General features: G+C 37.9%; 1 protein-coding gene across 1 annotated transcript in view; it reads left to right on the forward strand.

The window, feature by feature from the left end:
* The window catches only part of JMY (junction mediating and regulatory protein, p53 cofactor), a 115,795-nt gene that overhangs the window by 63,984 nt on the left and 32,976 nt on the right, over positions 1-18,835 (forward strand). The window contains exon 4 of the mRNA XM_059175321.1: positions 5,021-5,190. Within this exon, the coding sequence (XP_059031304.1) occupies positions 5,021-5,190 (170 nt within the window). The remainder of the gene's footprint in view (positions 1-5,020; positions 5,191-18,835) is intronic.

Genomic DNA, 18,835 nt, shown 5'->3' on the forward strand with positions numbered 1-18,835 from the left:
AGAAGACATCCAAACGGCCAAGAGACACATGAAAAAGTGTTCAACATCACTTGACATCAGAGAAATACAAATAAAAACCACAGTGAGATACCACCCCACATCAGTCAGAATGGCTAAAATTAACAAGTCAGGAAATGACAGGTGTTGGCAAGAATGCAGAGAAGCGGGGTGGGGGGGTACTCCTGGGTGGCTCAGTGGGTTGAGCCTCTACCTTCGGCTCAGGTCATGCTCTTACAGTCCCGGGATTGAGCCCCGTATTGGGGGCTCTCTGCTCGGCAGGGGACCTGCTTCCCCCCAACCCCTCTGCCTGCCTCTCTGCCTATTTGTGTGATCTCTCTCTCTTTGTCAAAATAAATAAATAACATCTTTAAAAAAAAAAAATGCAGAGAAAGGGGAACCCTCCTACACTGTTGGTGGGAATACAGCCTGGTGTAGCCACTCTAGAAAACAGTATGGAGTTCCCTCAGAAAACTGAAAACAGCTACCCTACGACCCAGCAATTGCACTACTGGGTATTTACCCTAACAGTACAAATGCAGTGATCTGAAAGGGCATGTGCACCCCAATCTTTAAAGCAACAGTGTCCACAATAGCCAAACTATGGAAAGAGCCTAGATGTCCATCAACAGATGAATGGATAAAGAAGAGGTAGTATGTATGTGTGTGTGTGTGTGTGTATATATATGTATGTATGTAGTGGAATATTATGCAGCCATCAAAAATTGAAATCTTGGCATTTGCAATGACCTGGATGAAACTAAAGGATATTACGCTAAGTGAAATAGGTCAGTCAGAGAAGGTAATTACCATATCATCTCACTGATATGAGGAATTTGAGAAACAAGACAGAGGATCATAGGGGGAGGGAGGGAAAAATGAAACAAGATGAAACCAGAGAGGGAGACAAACCAGAAGAGACTCTTAATCTCAGGAAACAAACTGAGGGTTCTTGGAGTGGAGGGGGTGGGAGGGATGGGGTGGCTGGGTGATTGGGGAGGGTATGTGCTAAATGGTGAGTGCTGTGAATTGTGTAAGACTGATGAATCACAGACCTATATCCCTGAAACAAATAATAAATTATATGTTAATTTTTTTAAAGTGAAAAAAAGTAAAATTCCCTCTCTCTCTGCCCCTTCCCTTCTCTCTTTCTCAAATAAATAAAATTTAAAATATGTAAGCATTATAGAAAATATGTAAGAATTATAGAAAATTTAGAATATTAGTAATTTGTAATTCTTCTGCCTGTGCAACCGCTTTGTGGTTCTTTCCTGTTTTTTTCCTATATATGACTTATTACAGAATTGCAGTGATTCCATATGTATTTTTTATATATGATTTTTATTTCTGGCTCTATACAATTTTGATGATTGCTCTTATTTTATACTTCTCCAATTTTAAGCAAAACATTTCTGTCTATGACAGCCATCATTATAGGGTTCCAAATTCTTCATTAGAGTCACCGTAAACTTCTTTATGTCTCAATTCTGTTGACTTTATCCTGGCAGGAAGCTTTTGGACCCAAACAGAGATATATTTGCTTGGCCATTTAATTTTCCTTTATTTTCCTTTTCTGAGTGTGTTTCCTTCTTCCCATGTCAGGGAAACAGAATGAACTCTCTGTGGCTTTATGCTGCTGATAGTAATAGCTGTCCTTTATATTTCCAATCAGAAGGTAACTTTCTAATTTCTCATTTTAGAGGAAGAGTAAAACATGCCCTTTTATTTTACTTTTTTTCATTTGCAGAGGCAGATGTCCACCTAATTTCATGTATTATTGTTAGCTTTTATTCTGAAGATTGATTTATTTATTTTAGAGGGAGATTGAGAGAGAGGGGGAGGGAGGGAGGGAGTGTGTGAGTAGGAAGGGCAAGGGGAAAAGGAAAGAGAATATTCAGCAAACCTTGAGCACAGCACAGAGCTGGAGGTGGGGCCCAATGTCAAGATCCTGGGATTATGACCTGAGCTGAAATCAAGAGTCAGACGCTTAATTGTGCCACCCAGTTGCCCCTATTATTGCTTAGCTTTTTTTTTTTTTTTTTTAAGATTTTATTTATTTATTTGGCAGAGAAAGACACAGAAAGGGAACGGAAGCAGGGGGAGTGGGAGGGAGAGAAGCAGACTCCCCACTGAGTAGGGAGCCCAACGTGGGGCTCGATCCTAGGACCGTGGGATAATGACCCGAGCTGAAGGCAAGGGGCTTAACAACTGAGCCACCCAGGCGCCCCTAATCCTTAGCTTTTAAAACTATCTTAAATGGGCTCATTTCTGACAGGTATACATGTTATCATGTTAAACTTTTTAAAAATAAACATAACTTATTTTGTGAACACCAGAACTGCATTGCCTTCAGAGCTTTTTTTTACACATACAGATTATCATACACTATTATTAGAGAGTTGTTTCTCTGAAAATGTGAAAGGTCCACTTAGCAAAAATCTTTATGACTGCCAGCAGAGGGAGAGAAGAATCTGTTTTAGAGATATCCCAATAGTGTTCTAGGAGTATTCCAAGCATTTTACATTCACAAACAGTTTTTCTCTGTTACTCTTAGTATTTCTGAACTTTCGGGGAAAATAATTTCAAGTGAAGAGAATAACAGTGAGATATAAGAATATGTTCTAGGCAAGGTATTAGATGACAAAGTATCTCGATTAGCTCCTGTGGTAACAACATGAGACTGAATTAGGACAGGAAGCTGCTCCTGACACTAAAATGGAGAATAAGAGAGTGATGGTGTCATGTGAAGTGAAAGAAATGTTTGAATAACTGTCATTATCTCATGTACTTTTCACAAAAACTTTTGGACTAGATACTATATTTCCTTTTTTCATAAGCAGGGGAATTGAGCCCCAGAACAATGAAGTTTCTTGCCAAAAGTTACATGTCAATTACAAGTGAATTTGGGAATTTATTATTTCATTCCAAATCCTCTGATTTTTGTTTTCCTACATTATACTACTATATTGATCTTATGGTTGCAAAAATAGTATAATACAGTTTTAAAAGATAGGTAGAAATTAAAAATGGCAAAATCATTTGTATTCAGCCAATGAGGAGATTTTGTTAGAAAGCCTAAAATTGAGATTCAGAGCAAGACTATGCATTGGAAAAATCCCTTTGATGTCAGCACTTGAAGGCTACAGAAAATCTGAAACCAAAAGAACCGATTTAACTATATTGAGAGGAGAATGAGAATCTAAGCACAGTTCCTCATCTGTTATAATAGGAACTCAACAGGTAGTTTTTAAAGACTAAATTGAGAAGCAGTCAATTTTTAGGGAAAAATACTGGTTTATAAAACCTATTTCTATATGGAAGTAACCACCAGAAATAATTACAAATTGTTTATATCCGGTCATTGAGATTAAGGGGTTAGGGAGAGCTGAGCCTCAGAAACTTTAAAAGACTGCCTATACAGTTTTAATTTTTATGTATGTAAACGTATTATTGTAAAAAAAAATTAAGATTTCATAAAACTCAGAGACAGAGATTTAATGAGATATACTTCCTTGCAAAAGATGGTTAGGACTTAGTAGCAGTACAGAATTACCACTTACATATAAAAGATACTACTAGTGAATGTGTAGTAACTTCAAGAGCCAGACTAGTTCAGTGCTAAACAGACTGCTACCTCTTTTGTAATAAATGTGTCTCTGACCTGTTAAAGTGGTTAGGCATAGGGTGGTTGGTTTAATTGTATAGGACCCAGGATAAGCCACGACTGTACAATCAGTGATAAATCTTTAACTGGAGAAAATACTATCTCTTTGATTCTCAAAAAGTATCTCTTGAGATAGGGCTCTGTTGTGGCAAATAAAAAGTTACTTTTTTCTTTTCCTTTTTGGGGGCTGTGGGAGAGGAAGTTGGGTGTTGGTTGTACTGCTCCAACTCTAACCTCAGAATAAGCTCCATGCTAACATCTAGGATTTATTTTTTCCTTCATCAGATCATTATAGTATTTTTGGAGGAACTCAGAATAAGATTAACATGTGAATTTAAATAATTTCAAATAATCTTGAATAGTTAAGATTCTCATTTTAGTTAATGTACCCAATAAGAAATATAAACCTTTATAAAGTATGTATAAAACCTTTGAGGGATGCCTGGGTGGCTCATTTGATTAAGCATCTGCCTTCAGCTCCAGTCATGATCCCAGAGTCCTTGGATGGAGCCCTGCATCAGGCAGGGGAGCATGTTCTCCCTCTGTGTGCCATTCCTCTGTCTTGTTTTCACATGTATGCGTGCGCGCGCTCTCTCTCTCTCTCACTTTCTCTCTGACAAATGAACGAATAAAATCTAAAAAAGTAAAAAAAAAAAAAAAACCTTTGAAATTTAATAACACTAAACATGTGTAAGAACATTTTTAAAGTTTTTAGAATCTGGGGTGTCTGAGTGACTCAGTCTGTTAAGCATCCTTCTTTGCCTCAGGTCATGATCCCCAGATCCTAGGATTAAGCCCCACGTTGGGTTCTGCTTGTTGGGAAGTCTGCTCCCTCTCCCTCTGCTTGCTGCTCCACCTGCTTGTGCTCTGCCAAATAAATAACATCTTCAAAAACTAAATAAATAAAAAGGAAAGTTTTAAAATCTGACAACTCAGTTCCTTATCTTCACAAGTTATTTCTGAGGATGATTATTTAGCATTCTTTTGTTTTTTAAGATTTTATTTATTTATTTGGCAGATCACAAGTAGGCAGAGAGGCAGGCAGAGAGAGAGGAGGAAGCAGGCTCCCTACTGAGCAGAGAGCCTGATGCAGGGCTCCATCCCAGGACCCTGAGATCATGACCTGAGCTGAAGGCAGAGGCTTAACCCACTGAGCCACCCAAGCACCCCAATTATTTAGTATTCTTATTGAAGATAATAGACTCTAAGATATGTTGTTATATTTTAGAACTGCTAACAGGTAACTTAAGGGAGTAGGATTTATATGTTTATGTGTACGGTCAGTGAGATCTAAAACTTTGAAATTTTTAATATCAAGTTGTCTTGTTTCTTAATGTCTCTAAAAATTATTATTAATAGCTGTGTACGATCGAATGCGAGCAGATCAGAAGAAATTTGGTAAAGCATCATGGGCAGCAGCTGCAGAACGTATGGAAAAACTCCAATACGCGGTTTCTAAGGAGACTCTGCAGATGATGAGAGCAAAGGAGATCTGTTTGGAGCAGAGGAAACATGCACTAAAAGAAGAGGTAAAAAAAAAAAATACATATAAAATTTAAAAAGATTTGTGATTTGTTTTTTATCTTTGTACAAGAGTAGCGTTTTTCTGACACTGCAGGCAGTTGTTAATTTTGCATTGTCTCCATGAGATGATAACAGGAGTTATCCTCCTAATAGAGGAGTTAGACATATGAGGTACTCTAACAGCATCACAGTGTGGTTGTAGGCTGCAGTACACTATTAAAACAAAAAGGAGGTTGACATTAGAATTTTCTTGTTGTTTTTAAATTTTTTTGTACTGTAAGGTTCAGTGCTTTATTAAGAAAATTTCAGCACCCAGAGAAATATAGAAAAATTTTAAGGCAGTAGAATTTTGTTAGAATTGGTTATATTATATTCAAACCCTTTCCTTTTGGAGCTTCCCATTTTATTCCTGCTGGAACAAAAAACAGGAAAGGTCTACAGCAGAGGTCCAGTTTTCTTGACTACACCTATTAAAACCTCTTCATGAATACCCCTGCAGAAAGGAATAGTTTTAGAAGTCCTTGAGAAGATTGCTCATATTTAAAATGTATCTAAAATGATTTTTTAAAAATTAACCGCTTTTGGGTGTCTGGATAGCTCAGTGAGTTGATCATCAGGCTCTTGATTTTGACTGGTGGTCTCGTGGTCATGGGATCGAGCCCCACATTGAGTTCAGCATAAAGTCTGCATGGGATCCTCCCTCTCCCTCCCCGCACTGTCTCTCTCTCTCTCTCTCAAATAAATAAAATCTTAAAAAAAAAAAAAAAACCTAATTACTTTTTTTCATGGTCATCCTGTTCACCAGTGGTTTTAGTATTCTTACTCATACTGTCCAGTGCAACATGGAATATACCATTGATGCCCAGCTCTTGATGAAAATATTAAAACCATTAGATGTATACTAGTTTTCATTACCTCCAGGCCATTATTTTTAAATGCTATTAAACATGTTATGTTTTATTATTAAGTTGGGCCAGAACAGATTGCTTTTTACGAGAGAGTACTCAAATATCTACATTGGTCTTTTGCTGATCATTTTCTAAGTATGGGAAGCAACAAATCTCCATCTTGTTCAAGGGTCAAGTGTAGTTTTAAAAGTGACTAAAGATTAAAGCTGGTGTTAAGGATGAACCTAGGAGGGTGTTCTAGATTGTATATAGTGTGTAGTAAGACTTTATGGTTTAGGCATGACTATTCAGTTTTGTACCAAGAATTAAAACATATTTTAGGGTGCCTGGGTGGCTCAGTTGGTTGGGCATCTGCCTTTGGCTTGGGTCATATTCCCAGAGTCCTGGGATCGAGTCCTGGGATCGAGTCCTGCATCGGGCTCCCTGCCTGGCAGGAAGCCTGCTTCTTATCTCCCCTTGCTCCTGTTCTCTCTATCAAAAAAAAAATTTTTTTTTTTCAGAGATAAAAAATATTTTAATCATTATATAAATTTTGAATTATTTCCCATTATTTTCATTTGAGATAATTGATAATTTATTATAAGGTAATTTATTGCCTTATTTTATTAAGGAAGTTTTGAAACAATATGAAGTCATTTTCTTTGGCTGATACAGTATGCGTGAAGTATTTCTAAAACCAAACCACTTCATTTCCTCTTACTAGATCTTCTTAAATCTTCCTTTCTGTTAAAGCCACAGTTCTTCAAGATACTCCAGGCTCAAAACTTCAACTCTTCCCTTTCATTTGTATCTTTTTGCCTTTTAGAATTCTCCCCAACTGAAATGTCCCTACTCAGTTATTTATGAAACAAACATTTATTAAGTGGAGTGTTTTTTATTTTGGGGGTTTTTTTGGCCAACAATTTTAATGGGTGATGGGGATAAAGATATGATTAATACCCGTTGTCTCCCCATCTTCCCCCCAACACTTTTTAAAGCCTAAATAAGCTGTAGCTATAATGTTTAGAGTTCTTTGTGGTGGGGCAAGACATGTACAGTGTGGAAATAAGCTGTGAGATAAGCAGGTATCATTATATATAAAGGGGACCAATGCAGGAGCACTCAGCTGTGACCAGAGCATCCTAGGTGAAGAGAACAGTATGTTCCAGGAGCCCTAGCGGGCAGGGAGGAAGAGTCAGCCTTGTTACCTAGACCAGGAGTCATGAGAGATAAGTTGAAAAATTAAGCAAAATTTGGGGCTGTCCTTCTACCTCCTACCAAGGAGTTTGAATTTCACCCTAAAAGCAGTATGGAGTCACTATAATGTTTTCATCAAGGAGCAGCACAACCACATTTATTTTTATGAAATAATGACTCTGACCAGTTCATAGAGAATTGACTGGAGAGTCATTCTTAAATCTAGTCAGTTTCCTCACATACTTTTCTAATTGTTTCATTGCTGATAGTAGAAAGCAAAGCATTTCTCAAAAATGACTGTAAATACCAGGAATGTAGACCCTTCACTCAGTAACAAAAAAGGTTTAAATTGAAGGCAGTAGGGAGTTGGGGAAAGTTTAATCTGTATTTATGTTTTAGAAATCTGAAATTGTTCCTTTAAAACCTACTCAGGTTTGCACAGCATTCCTGGGTAGTTAAGAACTGATTAAAGGCAAGTTGGTGATGGTCAGATCCAGACTGCACACGCCCGGGCTCCTGAGGGTACATGCATGGGTTGTGCCTTTGTACTCCAGTCATCTTGAAACAGCTGGTTAGAGGAGGCAAGAAGTGTGGCTTTTTATTGGACAAAGGAGAATGAACTGTTGAGGCATCTGACTTTGTGTTATTTTTAAAAAAGCAATTATACCTCAGAAAGATTGGAATAAAATAATTTGATTGATTAGATTTATTGTACACTTCCTTTTTATCCATGGTTTTGCTTTCCACAGTCAACCATAGTCCTGAAGTAAATGATCCTCCTTCTGATATATTACCAGAAGATCAGTAGTAGCCAATGCTGCATCACAATGCCTCCATTTGCCTCACAGTTGAATGGTGAAGAGTGAGCACAGTACAAGAAGATATTTTGAGAGAGAGACCACATTCACATAACTTTTATTACAATATACTGCTGTAATTGTTTTATTTTATTGCTGTTAATCTCATACTGTGATCATTTACTTCATGGTAGGTGTGTATGTATAGGAGAAACAGTATATATAGGTTTCAGTACTATCTGTGGTGTTAGGCATCCACTGGGGGTCTTGGAATGTAGCCCATATTATACTTTGTAGACCAGAGTGGTTTTTTAAAACCGCATTAAGACATGACTTGTGTACACCTGAAACTAATGTAACATTGCCAACTATACTTAAGTTAAAAAAAAAGTTTACTATACAATTTTAAAAATTCACTAAACTCTGCTTCAATTAAAATATACCGTTCACTCATTTAAAGTATATAGGTTCAGTGCTGTTCAGTATACTAACAGAATTACGCGTGTCACCACAAGCAACCTTAGAACATTTTCATCACCCTGGAAATAAACCTGACCCCATTAACAGTGATTCCCCATCTCCTCTCTAAACTTTCTTACCTGACCATTAATCTTTTATAAATCTGCTATATTTCATATAAATGGAAATATTTCATATAAACGGAATCATAAAATATATGTTGTTGTTGTTGTTTTTTTAACATTTATACTCAGCACAGTGCTTTCACAGTTCATCCCTGCTATAGCATGCATGAGTGTTTAGGTTAGGTTTTTGTAGAATGATACTGTATTCTATGATTAATACCACATTTTGTGCATCCTCCGTCAGTTGATGAACATTTGGGCTCTTTCTACTTTGGGAGGTATAATGAACAATGCTCCTGTAAACATTCATGCCCAGGGTTTTCATTTATCTTGGTATATATGTAAGAGCCAAACTGCTGTTTAACTTTTTGAGGAACTACCAGACTGTTTTCCTGAGCAGCTGTACATTTACATTCCCACAAGCCGTGTACAGCAGTTAAAATTTCTCCACATCGTTCATCTCATCATTAATACTTAAAATTTGTCTCTTTTAAATTATGGCACGCTGGTGAGTTTGAAGTGGTTATCTCATTGGGGTTTTTGATTTGCATTTCCTTCATGGTATTAAGTATCTTTCCTTTTGCTTACTGGCCTCTTCTTTGGAGAAATGTATACTCAGATCTTATACCCATTTTAAAATTGGGTTGGTTTTTTTTATTATTATTATTGCTAAGTTGAAAGAGTTCTTTATAAATACTAGGTAGAACTCTTGTGTGGGATACATGCTTTGAAAGTATTAGCTGCCATTCTGTGGATTGATCATATTGGTTTTTAGAACACTGGCTATATTTGAGAGTAGTGTACTGCAGTCTGTAGGGGAAAACAAATTGCCTCCTCTTCTTCATGTGAAGATTTTTTTAGTCCTTATTGACATTTTAAAAGTGCATATGCTTATCAACTCTTGTTTAAAAAACAGTATGAGGTAACTTACAATTATGGCTATAATTAGTCTTAGAAAGAAGCCTTTTGTTAATGATTTAAATTGTGATTTTTACCCTTAGGTTTCATTTGCTACTAGTGTTAAAGGTAAAATTGTAACTTGTCATGTCCTAGAACTTTTTCACACTATATACGGCATCTCTTGGCAAGGATTTCAGTCCCACTTGTGTTCCCACTTATGTTCCTGATTAGCTTTCTCCCTTATATGACTAGGTATGTGAATTTCAAGTTCCAGAAGTTTTAGAACTTAAAATCCTAGCATTCTTGTTAGGTTTTTGTTTTTAATTCCTAGCATTTTATTGCCTGTGGAATAGAGTAGCATTTTCGTCTTCCTCACATGTACTAGCTTTGTTGTTCTAGCCAGCTGACACTGAGTTACAGGGTACCTAAAAGAACGGCTTGAGGGTAAGAATTCTGATTATTTGCTAATGTAAGAACATTGTTCTTACTGGAGTTGGTCTAGGGTGGTAGAAGAAGGGCTGGGCTAAAATGGGCCCCAAGAGTATGGGATGAGAATCTGTGGGGTCATTTTACCTGGGACCACCCCATTACCTTAATAGTCTGCTTCTTAATGTTGTGGACTGTGTTTGAATTCAAGGGTTTGGTAAACCTGTCAGTCATTCTTACCAGGTTAATGCTTGAGTGTATATAATGTACGTATTGTGTTTTATGTATATCTGTGATGTACTGTACCAGTTTTATTAGCATTAATTTAAGGTGACCACATTACTCATGAGAAACAGCACATATGCATTATTAAGCCCATCCCAAAAAATGATTTCCCAGTGAAGGTTTTATAATACAGTACTACTCTATGATTTAAATTATGGGAAAATTTTGTTCTTTAAAAAAATGTCAGTATGTTATGTCTTGAGGTGTTTTTTTTTTTTTTTTAAATAGAAAACTTCTTTCTGATGTGATAATATAAAATACTTTAAATTTTTAAATATTTAGTAATATTTGCCATGAGTGTAGTGATGAACTTGAAACACAACTTTCAGATGAACTCTGACAAATTTCACCTACCTAAGCAAAATTCTCTTTGTCCTTTAAATTTCTTAACTTCTGTGGGGCACTTGGGTAGCACAGTCGGTTAAATGTCTGACTCTTGGTTTCAGCTCAGGTCATGGTTTCAGGGTCGTGAGATTGAGCCCTCCATGGGGCTCCATACTCAGTGCAGAGTCTGCCTGCTTAAGATTCTTTCTCCCTTTCCTTCTGCCCCTCCCAAACTACACACACACACACGAACACATGCACTCTCTTTCTCAAGTAAATAAAGCTTTAAAAAAAAATTATTTAAATTTCTTTAAGAGTATGTACCATTCCTTTTAATATGTTTTCTTCTTAAATGTTCCTGGGTCTTTTACCCTTTTTAGGTCACAGACTCCTGCCCCATTAAGAATTTGAAAGGTAGGAGCCCTGTACTAAGATAAATATGCATGTACACACAGCTCTGCACACAAATTTTGTAGGTTCCTACATCATTTATACCTGAACCACTGATCCCAGATTGCCACTGATGTTGAAATTTTCCCATCAAACTCCTGAAAATATCAGTGTCTTTTTGACTTAATATCTTAGAAAGAACCCAGGGTAAGCTTAACTAGTTATAGCTCCTTCACTCCATTCTTTGAATAGTATACTCCCTCCCCTCCAATCCATGTTCAAAAATAATAGCACAGTCTGGTTCTGCAAGTACAGTTGGACTTTCAGATCTGTATTATTTACAGATTATGTTATATATTTTAAAACATTGAACAAGATGGGGCACTTGGGTGGCTCAGTGGGTTAAGGCCTCTGCCTTCAGCTCCGGTCTTGATCTCAGGGTCCTGGGATCAAGCCCCACATTGGGCTCTCTGCTCAGCAGGGAACCTGCTTCCCCCTCTTTCTCTTTGCCTGCTGCTCTGCCTGCTTGTGATCTCTCTCTCCCTCTGTCAAATTAAAAAAAAAAAAAAAATCTTAAAACATGGAGCAAGATGAGAATATGTAAAATCACACATGGTTAGAGTAGCATATATGTTAGAAGTGTTATTAAAATAAGGATTATTAATGGAGTAAGAGGATTTTGTTTGTGGTTATTAATTGAAATAGGAGATACCAAATTAAGATGCTAGAATGAAACAAATTAGAAAATATAATCACGTCTCATTTAATGTTTGCTCTTATCTTCTGATTAACCATGTTCTCTGGTTAACTGGGAATTAACCAGGTAACTCTTTGGATGACAGTCCTTCTTGAAAGTTCTAAAAATATATCCGTGTCCTTTCTTGTCTTGGCAGAGAATTTACCCATCTTTTTTTTTTTTTTTTTTTTTTTTTTTTTAAGTATTCTTCATACCTAGCGTGTAGCCCTATGTCGGGCTTGAACTCACCACCCGTGAACTGAGATCAAGAGTCAGACATTTAACCAGTCGATTTGCCCAGGCACTCCCCACGTTTTTAAAAAACTTTCATTCCTTGAGGTCATCTTTATGAACATACATAAATAGCTAGAATATTGAGCTAAATATATAACAATCTTGATACTTCCTTACAATCCATACTTTTGTCTTCTTTTTTTTTTTTATTTTTGATTTTTGCATTTATTTGCCTGAGAAAGAGAGAGAGCACAAACAGTGTGGGAGGCAGGCAGAGGCAAGAGGAGAAGGAGGCTTGCCACTGAGCAAGGAGTCTGATGCCGAACTCCATCTCAGGACCCTGGAATCATGATCTGAGCCAAAGGCAGACACTTAACTGACTGAGCCACCTAGGTGTCCCTTCTTGTCTTTCTCCTGAAAGCATATAGTTAAAGTATGATTAAGGTTATATTACCCCATGTCAGTTTTACATAAGTCATCAAGTATATATAGAACATTTATAGTATACCCTAGGGGACATAAGCTTAGGCTCTAGATGGTGCTATTCAATAGAAGTTCCTATGACAATGGAAATGTTTTATATTTGCACTTTCTTGTAGTATACCTACTAACCAGGTATCTGTTGAGCTCTTAATGTGATTTATGTGACAGGAGGAACAGAATCTTAATTTAATCTGTAAAAAATAGCCATCTGCATCTTATGGCTACTATATTAGAACGAATAATGTAGATCATGATTCTGCAAACATTAACTTATATAACCTTGGGTAAATTAGATAACCTCTATATAAAATATGATTAGTGTATACCTTTTAGGAAAGTTATGTTTCCACTGGCTAATGTATATAAAGCATTTAGCATAATGCCTGGCGTGCAGAGTAAGAGTGCAATAAATACTAGACATTATTAGGCAAGTATCAAGGAAGGGAATACAAAGATGGGAAAATTTAATTCCCATGCATAAGACAGTTGCATCTCAGATGGACCAAAAAGTTTCAACATAAGGAGCTTTGATGTGGTAGACACGGTCTGAACAGAGGGCAGCTGGGGTGCTTGTCCAGGCAGACAGGCTGCTCTTTTATTTTTAGTTTATTAATAAAGGGTTCTACTAGAGGGTGTTATGGTAAGTGAATTAAGTCAATCAGAGACAATTATCCTATGATCTCACTGATACGAGGAATTTGAGAAACAAGACAGAGGATTATAGGGGAGGGGGGAAAAATGAAACAAAACAAAATCAGAGGGGTGCCTGGGTGGCTCAGTGGGTTAAGTCTCTGCCTTGGGCTCAGGTCATGGTCCCAGGGTCCTGGAATCGAGCCCCGCATCGGGCTCTCTGCTTAGCCGGGAGCCTGCCTCCCCTTCTCTCTCTGCCTACTTGTGATCTCTGTCTGTCAAATAAATAAATAAAATATTTTTTTAAGAAAATGAAACCAGAGAGGGAGACAAACCATAAGAGACTATTAATCTCATGAAACAAACTGAAGGTTGCTGGAGGGGAGAGGGGGTGGGAGGGATGGGGTAACTGGGTGATGGACATTGGGGAGGGTATGTGCTGTGGTGAGTGCTGTGAACTGTGTAAGATTGATGAATCACAGACCTATATCCCTGAAACAAATAATAAATTATATATTAATAAAATGTTTAAAGTCTGTTCCATATCTGCATGCTAGAAATTTCAGAGTCTCCTAAGTACAAAAAGCTGGGATCCACTCTAAAAGTTTTAATTTATATTACTTATCAAATTCTGTTTTAGCCATCCAAATATATTTTGATATTGGTTACAAAAAAGTAAACAGAAAGTTTTAAATGTTTTAGGCCTATATTTAGTGCTTTATGTATTACCTCATTTAACTTTCAAGCATAACCCTTTATACTCCGAGCCTGTAAGCCACTGTCTGAAACCCCTGAGGCCAAATCTATCTATCTATCTATTTAAAATATTTTTATATATTTGAGAGAGACATAGTGATAGAGCATGAGTGGGGCACCTGTTAGGGAGAAGTAGGCTTTCTGAATGTTGGCAGGACCCTGGGAACATGACCTGAGCCAAAGGCAGATGTTTAACCAACAGAACCATGCAGATGCCCCCAGATCTGTTTAGAATTCTAGCTTTTTCAGATTTTTTAGACAGTTAAGTTAGGATATATAACTTTCAGACAAGTGTTAATATTCCAATTATGAAACATTCTTCTATTAAATGGAATAAATAGGGATTCACATCAGGTCAGATCGTATCTTCCTACAAATGGATTGTGAGATTAGGTTTTGACATTAAAGAAATTATGGCTAGTTTCAGTTTTTTAAGATCTGAAATGTGGAATTCCAGATAATTCCTTCTGTTTATATGTATTCTCCATATTTGTGTAGCTGTTATTGGTGCAAACTGTATACTCAGGTTCATCTGATACCATTTCTTATGAACTGTCTTTGCCACATAATAAAAGAACTAGGCTTGGTTAAGAGCTTGCTGAACTTGTCTTTAATGTTATTTCTATTGTGCTATGTATGGTTTTCATGACAACTCTTTGACCCTTCACTTCATTTATTGCTAACTGCCATACTCTGTAACTCAGACAGCACCAGGTGCCCAGTGAATATTTCTTGAATGAATGACTCTGCCCACAGATACGCTGAAACCTTTATTTTCATAGCCCCTCACATGTCATAAAGTTTTTCTAGCACAGCAAGGTGAAAGGCAGCACAGGGGCATTAGTTTGTATAAATTGCTTTATGTCTGGTTTCATGATTTTCTGTAGTCAAAATAGGTACACAAGAAAACCATTTTTGTTAATGTGCCTGGTGGGAATGATCAGTGGGCTCAGTTGTACATGATGTACTTATGTGGATGTATGGATATTCATTGGTACTTAAGTTTTCTTGCCAGATTTACTGTAAAACATTGTGCTTTCCTTTTCCATACTTATTAGAATGCTACTCCCTACTTTTGTCTAGTGGAAAGGCCTTTCTTGTAGGAATTGGGTCAGGCTCCAATGTTGCTAGTATTACTTGGGTCACAGTGGGAAGGCAGTTTGTTTTGGGGTCTTGATATCTTGATATCAGAAGTTTTGTTTATTCAGGGGGCGCCTGGGTAACTGAGTCAGTTGAGCATCTAACTTTTTTTTTTGGCTTGGGTTGTGATCTTTGGTTTTTGGGACCAAGCCGATTGTCAGTCTCACACTCAATGGGGAGTCAGCCTGGGATTCTCTCTCTCTCTCTTCCCCTCAGCTCCTCCCCTGGTGCATGTGCTCTTGCCCTCTTGCATGCACAGGTGCACTCTCTCAAATCATAAATAGATCTTTTTCTTAAAAAAGTTTGTTTTGTTAGAAGGTAAACGTTGAGCTAAGTAAAATTTCAAGGTAACAAAGTTTTCATTGGCATTCAATTGTCTCCTTTGAGTGCTTAACCTACTTTCTAGGCTTCCTTCTTGCCAGGGAAACAGTGTCCTCAGGTATAAAAAAAGGTACCCTAACTGTGGCACCTACTTGCTCCATTGTCCAAAAATAGTACTCCTTTCACTCTGGATTCCTATTCCCTTAGTTCTGTGGCCGTCACCTGAAGTAGGTTCCAGGAGAAAACTCAGTCTGGAAATTACAGATAATATAGGGACGAGATTTGGTGCAGCATAGCCTTCCCACATCTCTGCATGTCTTTCACTGAGGATTTTGCATCACTGTTAAAGTTTAAATAAACCTCAGAGGATAGTTTTGCTTTTCCAGGTTTCCCTGATTTGTATCTTATCCCTTTCTCTTTATCTTATCCTGTAAAAGTTCTCTCTCCTGAAGTCCTTACAAGCCTTTTACTTGCCCTGATGCCCACTGCTGCCCTTTTGTTTGTTTTCTCAGAGGTTGGGATTCATCAGATCCTTTGATGAGGTTTTGTCCTTTTTGAAACTCACCATGGCAGATCCATAGAACTCAGTAAACCAGAAAGTTGGGGGTGAGGTCACTTCTGGTAAGGAAACAACCGGTCCTTTCTTGGTTTGGTATTTGATATTGGCCGACAGTGTAAAGGTATGTCAGCAGGGGGCTCCCAACTTTTTTCCTTACCCAAAGTAGTAGACAAGAGAGTCAGACTTAAGAGTGTGCAAGGGGAAGCCTTATTACAGTGTTACAGACACGGCACATACATGGTTCTTTCCAGCTAGAGAGAGCTAAAGATAGTAAAGATGGTACTAACAGCCCAGGTTTCTGTCCAAACATTGTCACTGGAACTGATCTTACGAGGAGGTTTTTATCTTAACTAATTATACTGAGGTTTTATCTTAACTAATTATAGTTCCTTAGGGAATAAAGCTTCTAACATTACATATTTCACTTGTTTGTATGCTGTGCTCACAGAAAGTTTGGTGCTGATAACAGAGGATTATGGATTCTGGAATTATAGTCTCCACAGCTGGGTAAGAGACCCAAGACATTATGCAAAGGGATGTTTATAATTTAAAGTGAGACTGGGAGTCTGAGGAAAGAAATCACATGTAGATTCCTATTTTATGACTTAGGACAAAAATAGCAGGATTTCATTTTGTCAGCTTTCTCTATAAGCCACTATAATGAAACCCTTTTGTGGTTCTATATTTATTGTTCGTCAATCATAAAATACTTCCTAATGCAATAAGATCTCTGGCTTATAAATTCATTAAATATTTATAATATTTTTATAACATTTATTAAATAACATTGTATTTAATTAACCAGATTATTTTTAAATGTATACCATCGGACATTTAGATCATAGCCCAACTGTTGCTTTGCAGGGATTTTTTTTTAATTAATTTTTTTTTTTTAATAAACATATAATGTATTTTTATCCCCAGGGGTACAGGTCTGTGAATCGCCAGGTTCACACATTTCACAACACTCCTCATAGCACATACCCTCCCCAATGTCCATATCCCCACCACCCTCTCCCGTCCCCCTTTCCCCCAGCAACCCTCAGTCTGTTTTTTGAGATTGAGTCTTTTATGGTTTGTCTCCTTCCCAGTCCCACCTTCTTTCATTTTTTCTTTTCCTACCCCCCAGCCCCCCCCATTGCATCTCCACTTCTTCATATCAGGGAGATCATATGATAGTTGTCTTTCTCTGATTGACTTATTTCGCTAAGCACGATACCCTCTAGTTCCATCCACATCGTCACAAATGGCAAGATTTCATTTCTTTTGATGGCTGCATAGTATTCCATTGTGTGTATATACCACATCTTCTTTATCTGTTCATCTGTTGATGGACATCTAGGTTCTTCCCATGCTTTGCAGGGATTTTTTAAAAGATTTTATTTGAGAGAGAAAGCACATATGCATGCTCACGACTTTGGGGGAGAGAGAGAAACAGATTCTCTGCTGAGTGGAAAGCCTGACTTGGGGCTTACTCTTAGGACCCCAAGCCACCCAGGCACCCTATGTTGCTTTGCATTTTAAAAGGAACTTTAAATTACGTGCTTAAAAAAATACTCTGTTCTTCGGTAAGACTGTGTTGGGTATCTAGAATGTAAAGGAAAGACTGGACTCTTTTTTTTTTTTTTTTTGAAAGATTTTATTGATTTATTTGCGAGAGAGAGCACGACTGGGGAGGAGAGGATTAAAGCAGGCTCCCTGCTAAGCAAGGAGCCCAATGCAGGGCTTGATCCCAGGACTGAAGGTAGCGGCTTAACCAACTGAACCACACAGGTACCCCAAGAAAGGCTGGACTCTTGTTTAAAATGTACTCCATGTGCTAACATGTTTCACCAACCTCACCAAACTGAAAGGAATATTTTGCAGCAATAAGAACATCTTTGCTGGGGCGCCTGGGTGGCTCAGTGGGTTGAGCCGCCGCCTTCGGCTCAGGTCATGATCTCAGGGTCCTGGGATCGAGTCCCGCTTTGGGCTCTCTGCTCAGCAGGGAGCCTGCTTCCTCCTCTCTCTCTGCCTGCTTCTCTGCCTACTTGTGATCGCTCTCTGTCAAATAAATAAATAAAATCTTTAAAAAAAAAAAAAAAACAAAAAGAACATCTTTGCTGCCACAGCTGTCCTAAGAGTACCAGCCAAGTATCTCCTCAGTATTCTGGAAGCCGCAGATGACCCCTCACATGAGGTCACAAAACATTTCTCTCATTTTTCTCTGTTCCTCCTCTACCCCTTTGGTGGTTACTTACTGGGGTTCCAGTTGAGGCCAGGGCCTCCTCACCAATGCTGCTAGTTCACCCAAGGCACACTGGTACATGTGCCAGCGGTATCCTGGAGTTTCTAAGCATGAACCTTTCAACTGCCAAAGTGGTAGAACTATATTCTTAGAAGAAATGTTCTGGGAGGAATGCTTTACTCTCTCACATGCTTGTACTTTCACAGAATCCCAAAAAGCCATTCTGTCAGCTCCTTCTTACTGCCACCTTTCTCCATAGAGCCAAGAAGGAATCCATGGAAATAATGGGGTTAGGGACTAGCATCTGAAGCATACTTTGCTGAGAGTAATTTCCTTCTGATGCCTGGCAAAGTCTCTTCCTCCCTGTCTTTTCAGGACCAAAACCCAATCAACCAACCAAGCAAACCTCATGTAAGACCAACCACCACTTCATAAGACATGCTTAGAAATCTGAGTTGGATATGGGATCCTGAGTGCATTTACTTAAAGATATTAATAGTTACCATTATTAGTAGATTGCAGGGATTTCTAGAAAATCAGTTCTGTCATATTGTTTTCCTCACACCCACTTACCTTGCTCCCCACTCACCAGATTCCAGAGCCTAGCCAGGTTGTGGCCATGGAGCAAAACATAGTTCCACTTTTATCCTGTGGTTGTAACTATGCCAGTGTGGCTTAATCTTTTCCATTCATACATAATCTCATTCATATTTGGAAAAGAAAACTGAATATCCTAGCACATCCACTTTTGAAAGGAAAGGACACTTTTAATAT

This window comes from Mustela lutreola, chromosome 5 (assembly GCF_030435805.1).
Source record: "Mustela lutreola isolate mMusLut2 chromosome 5, mMusLut2.pri, whole genome shotgun sequence".
NCBI classification, from domain to species: Eukaryota; Metazoa; Chordata; class Mammalia; order Carnivora; family Mustelidae; genus Mustela; species Mustela lutreola.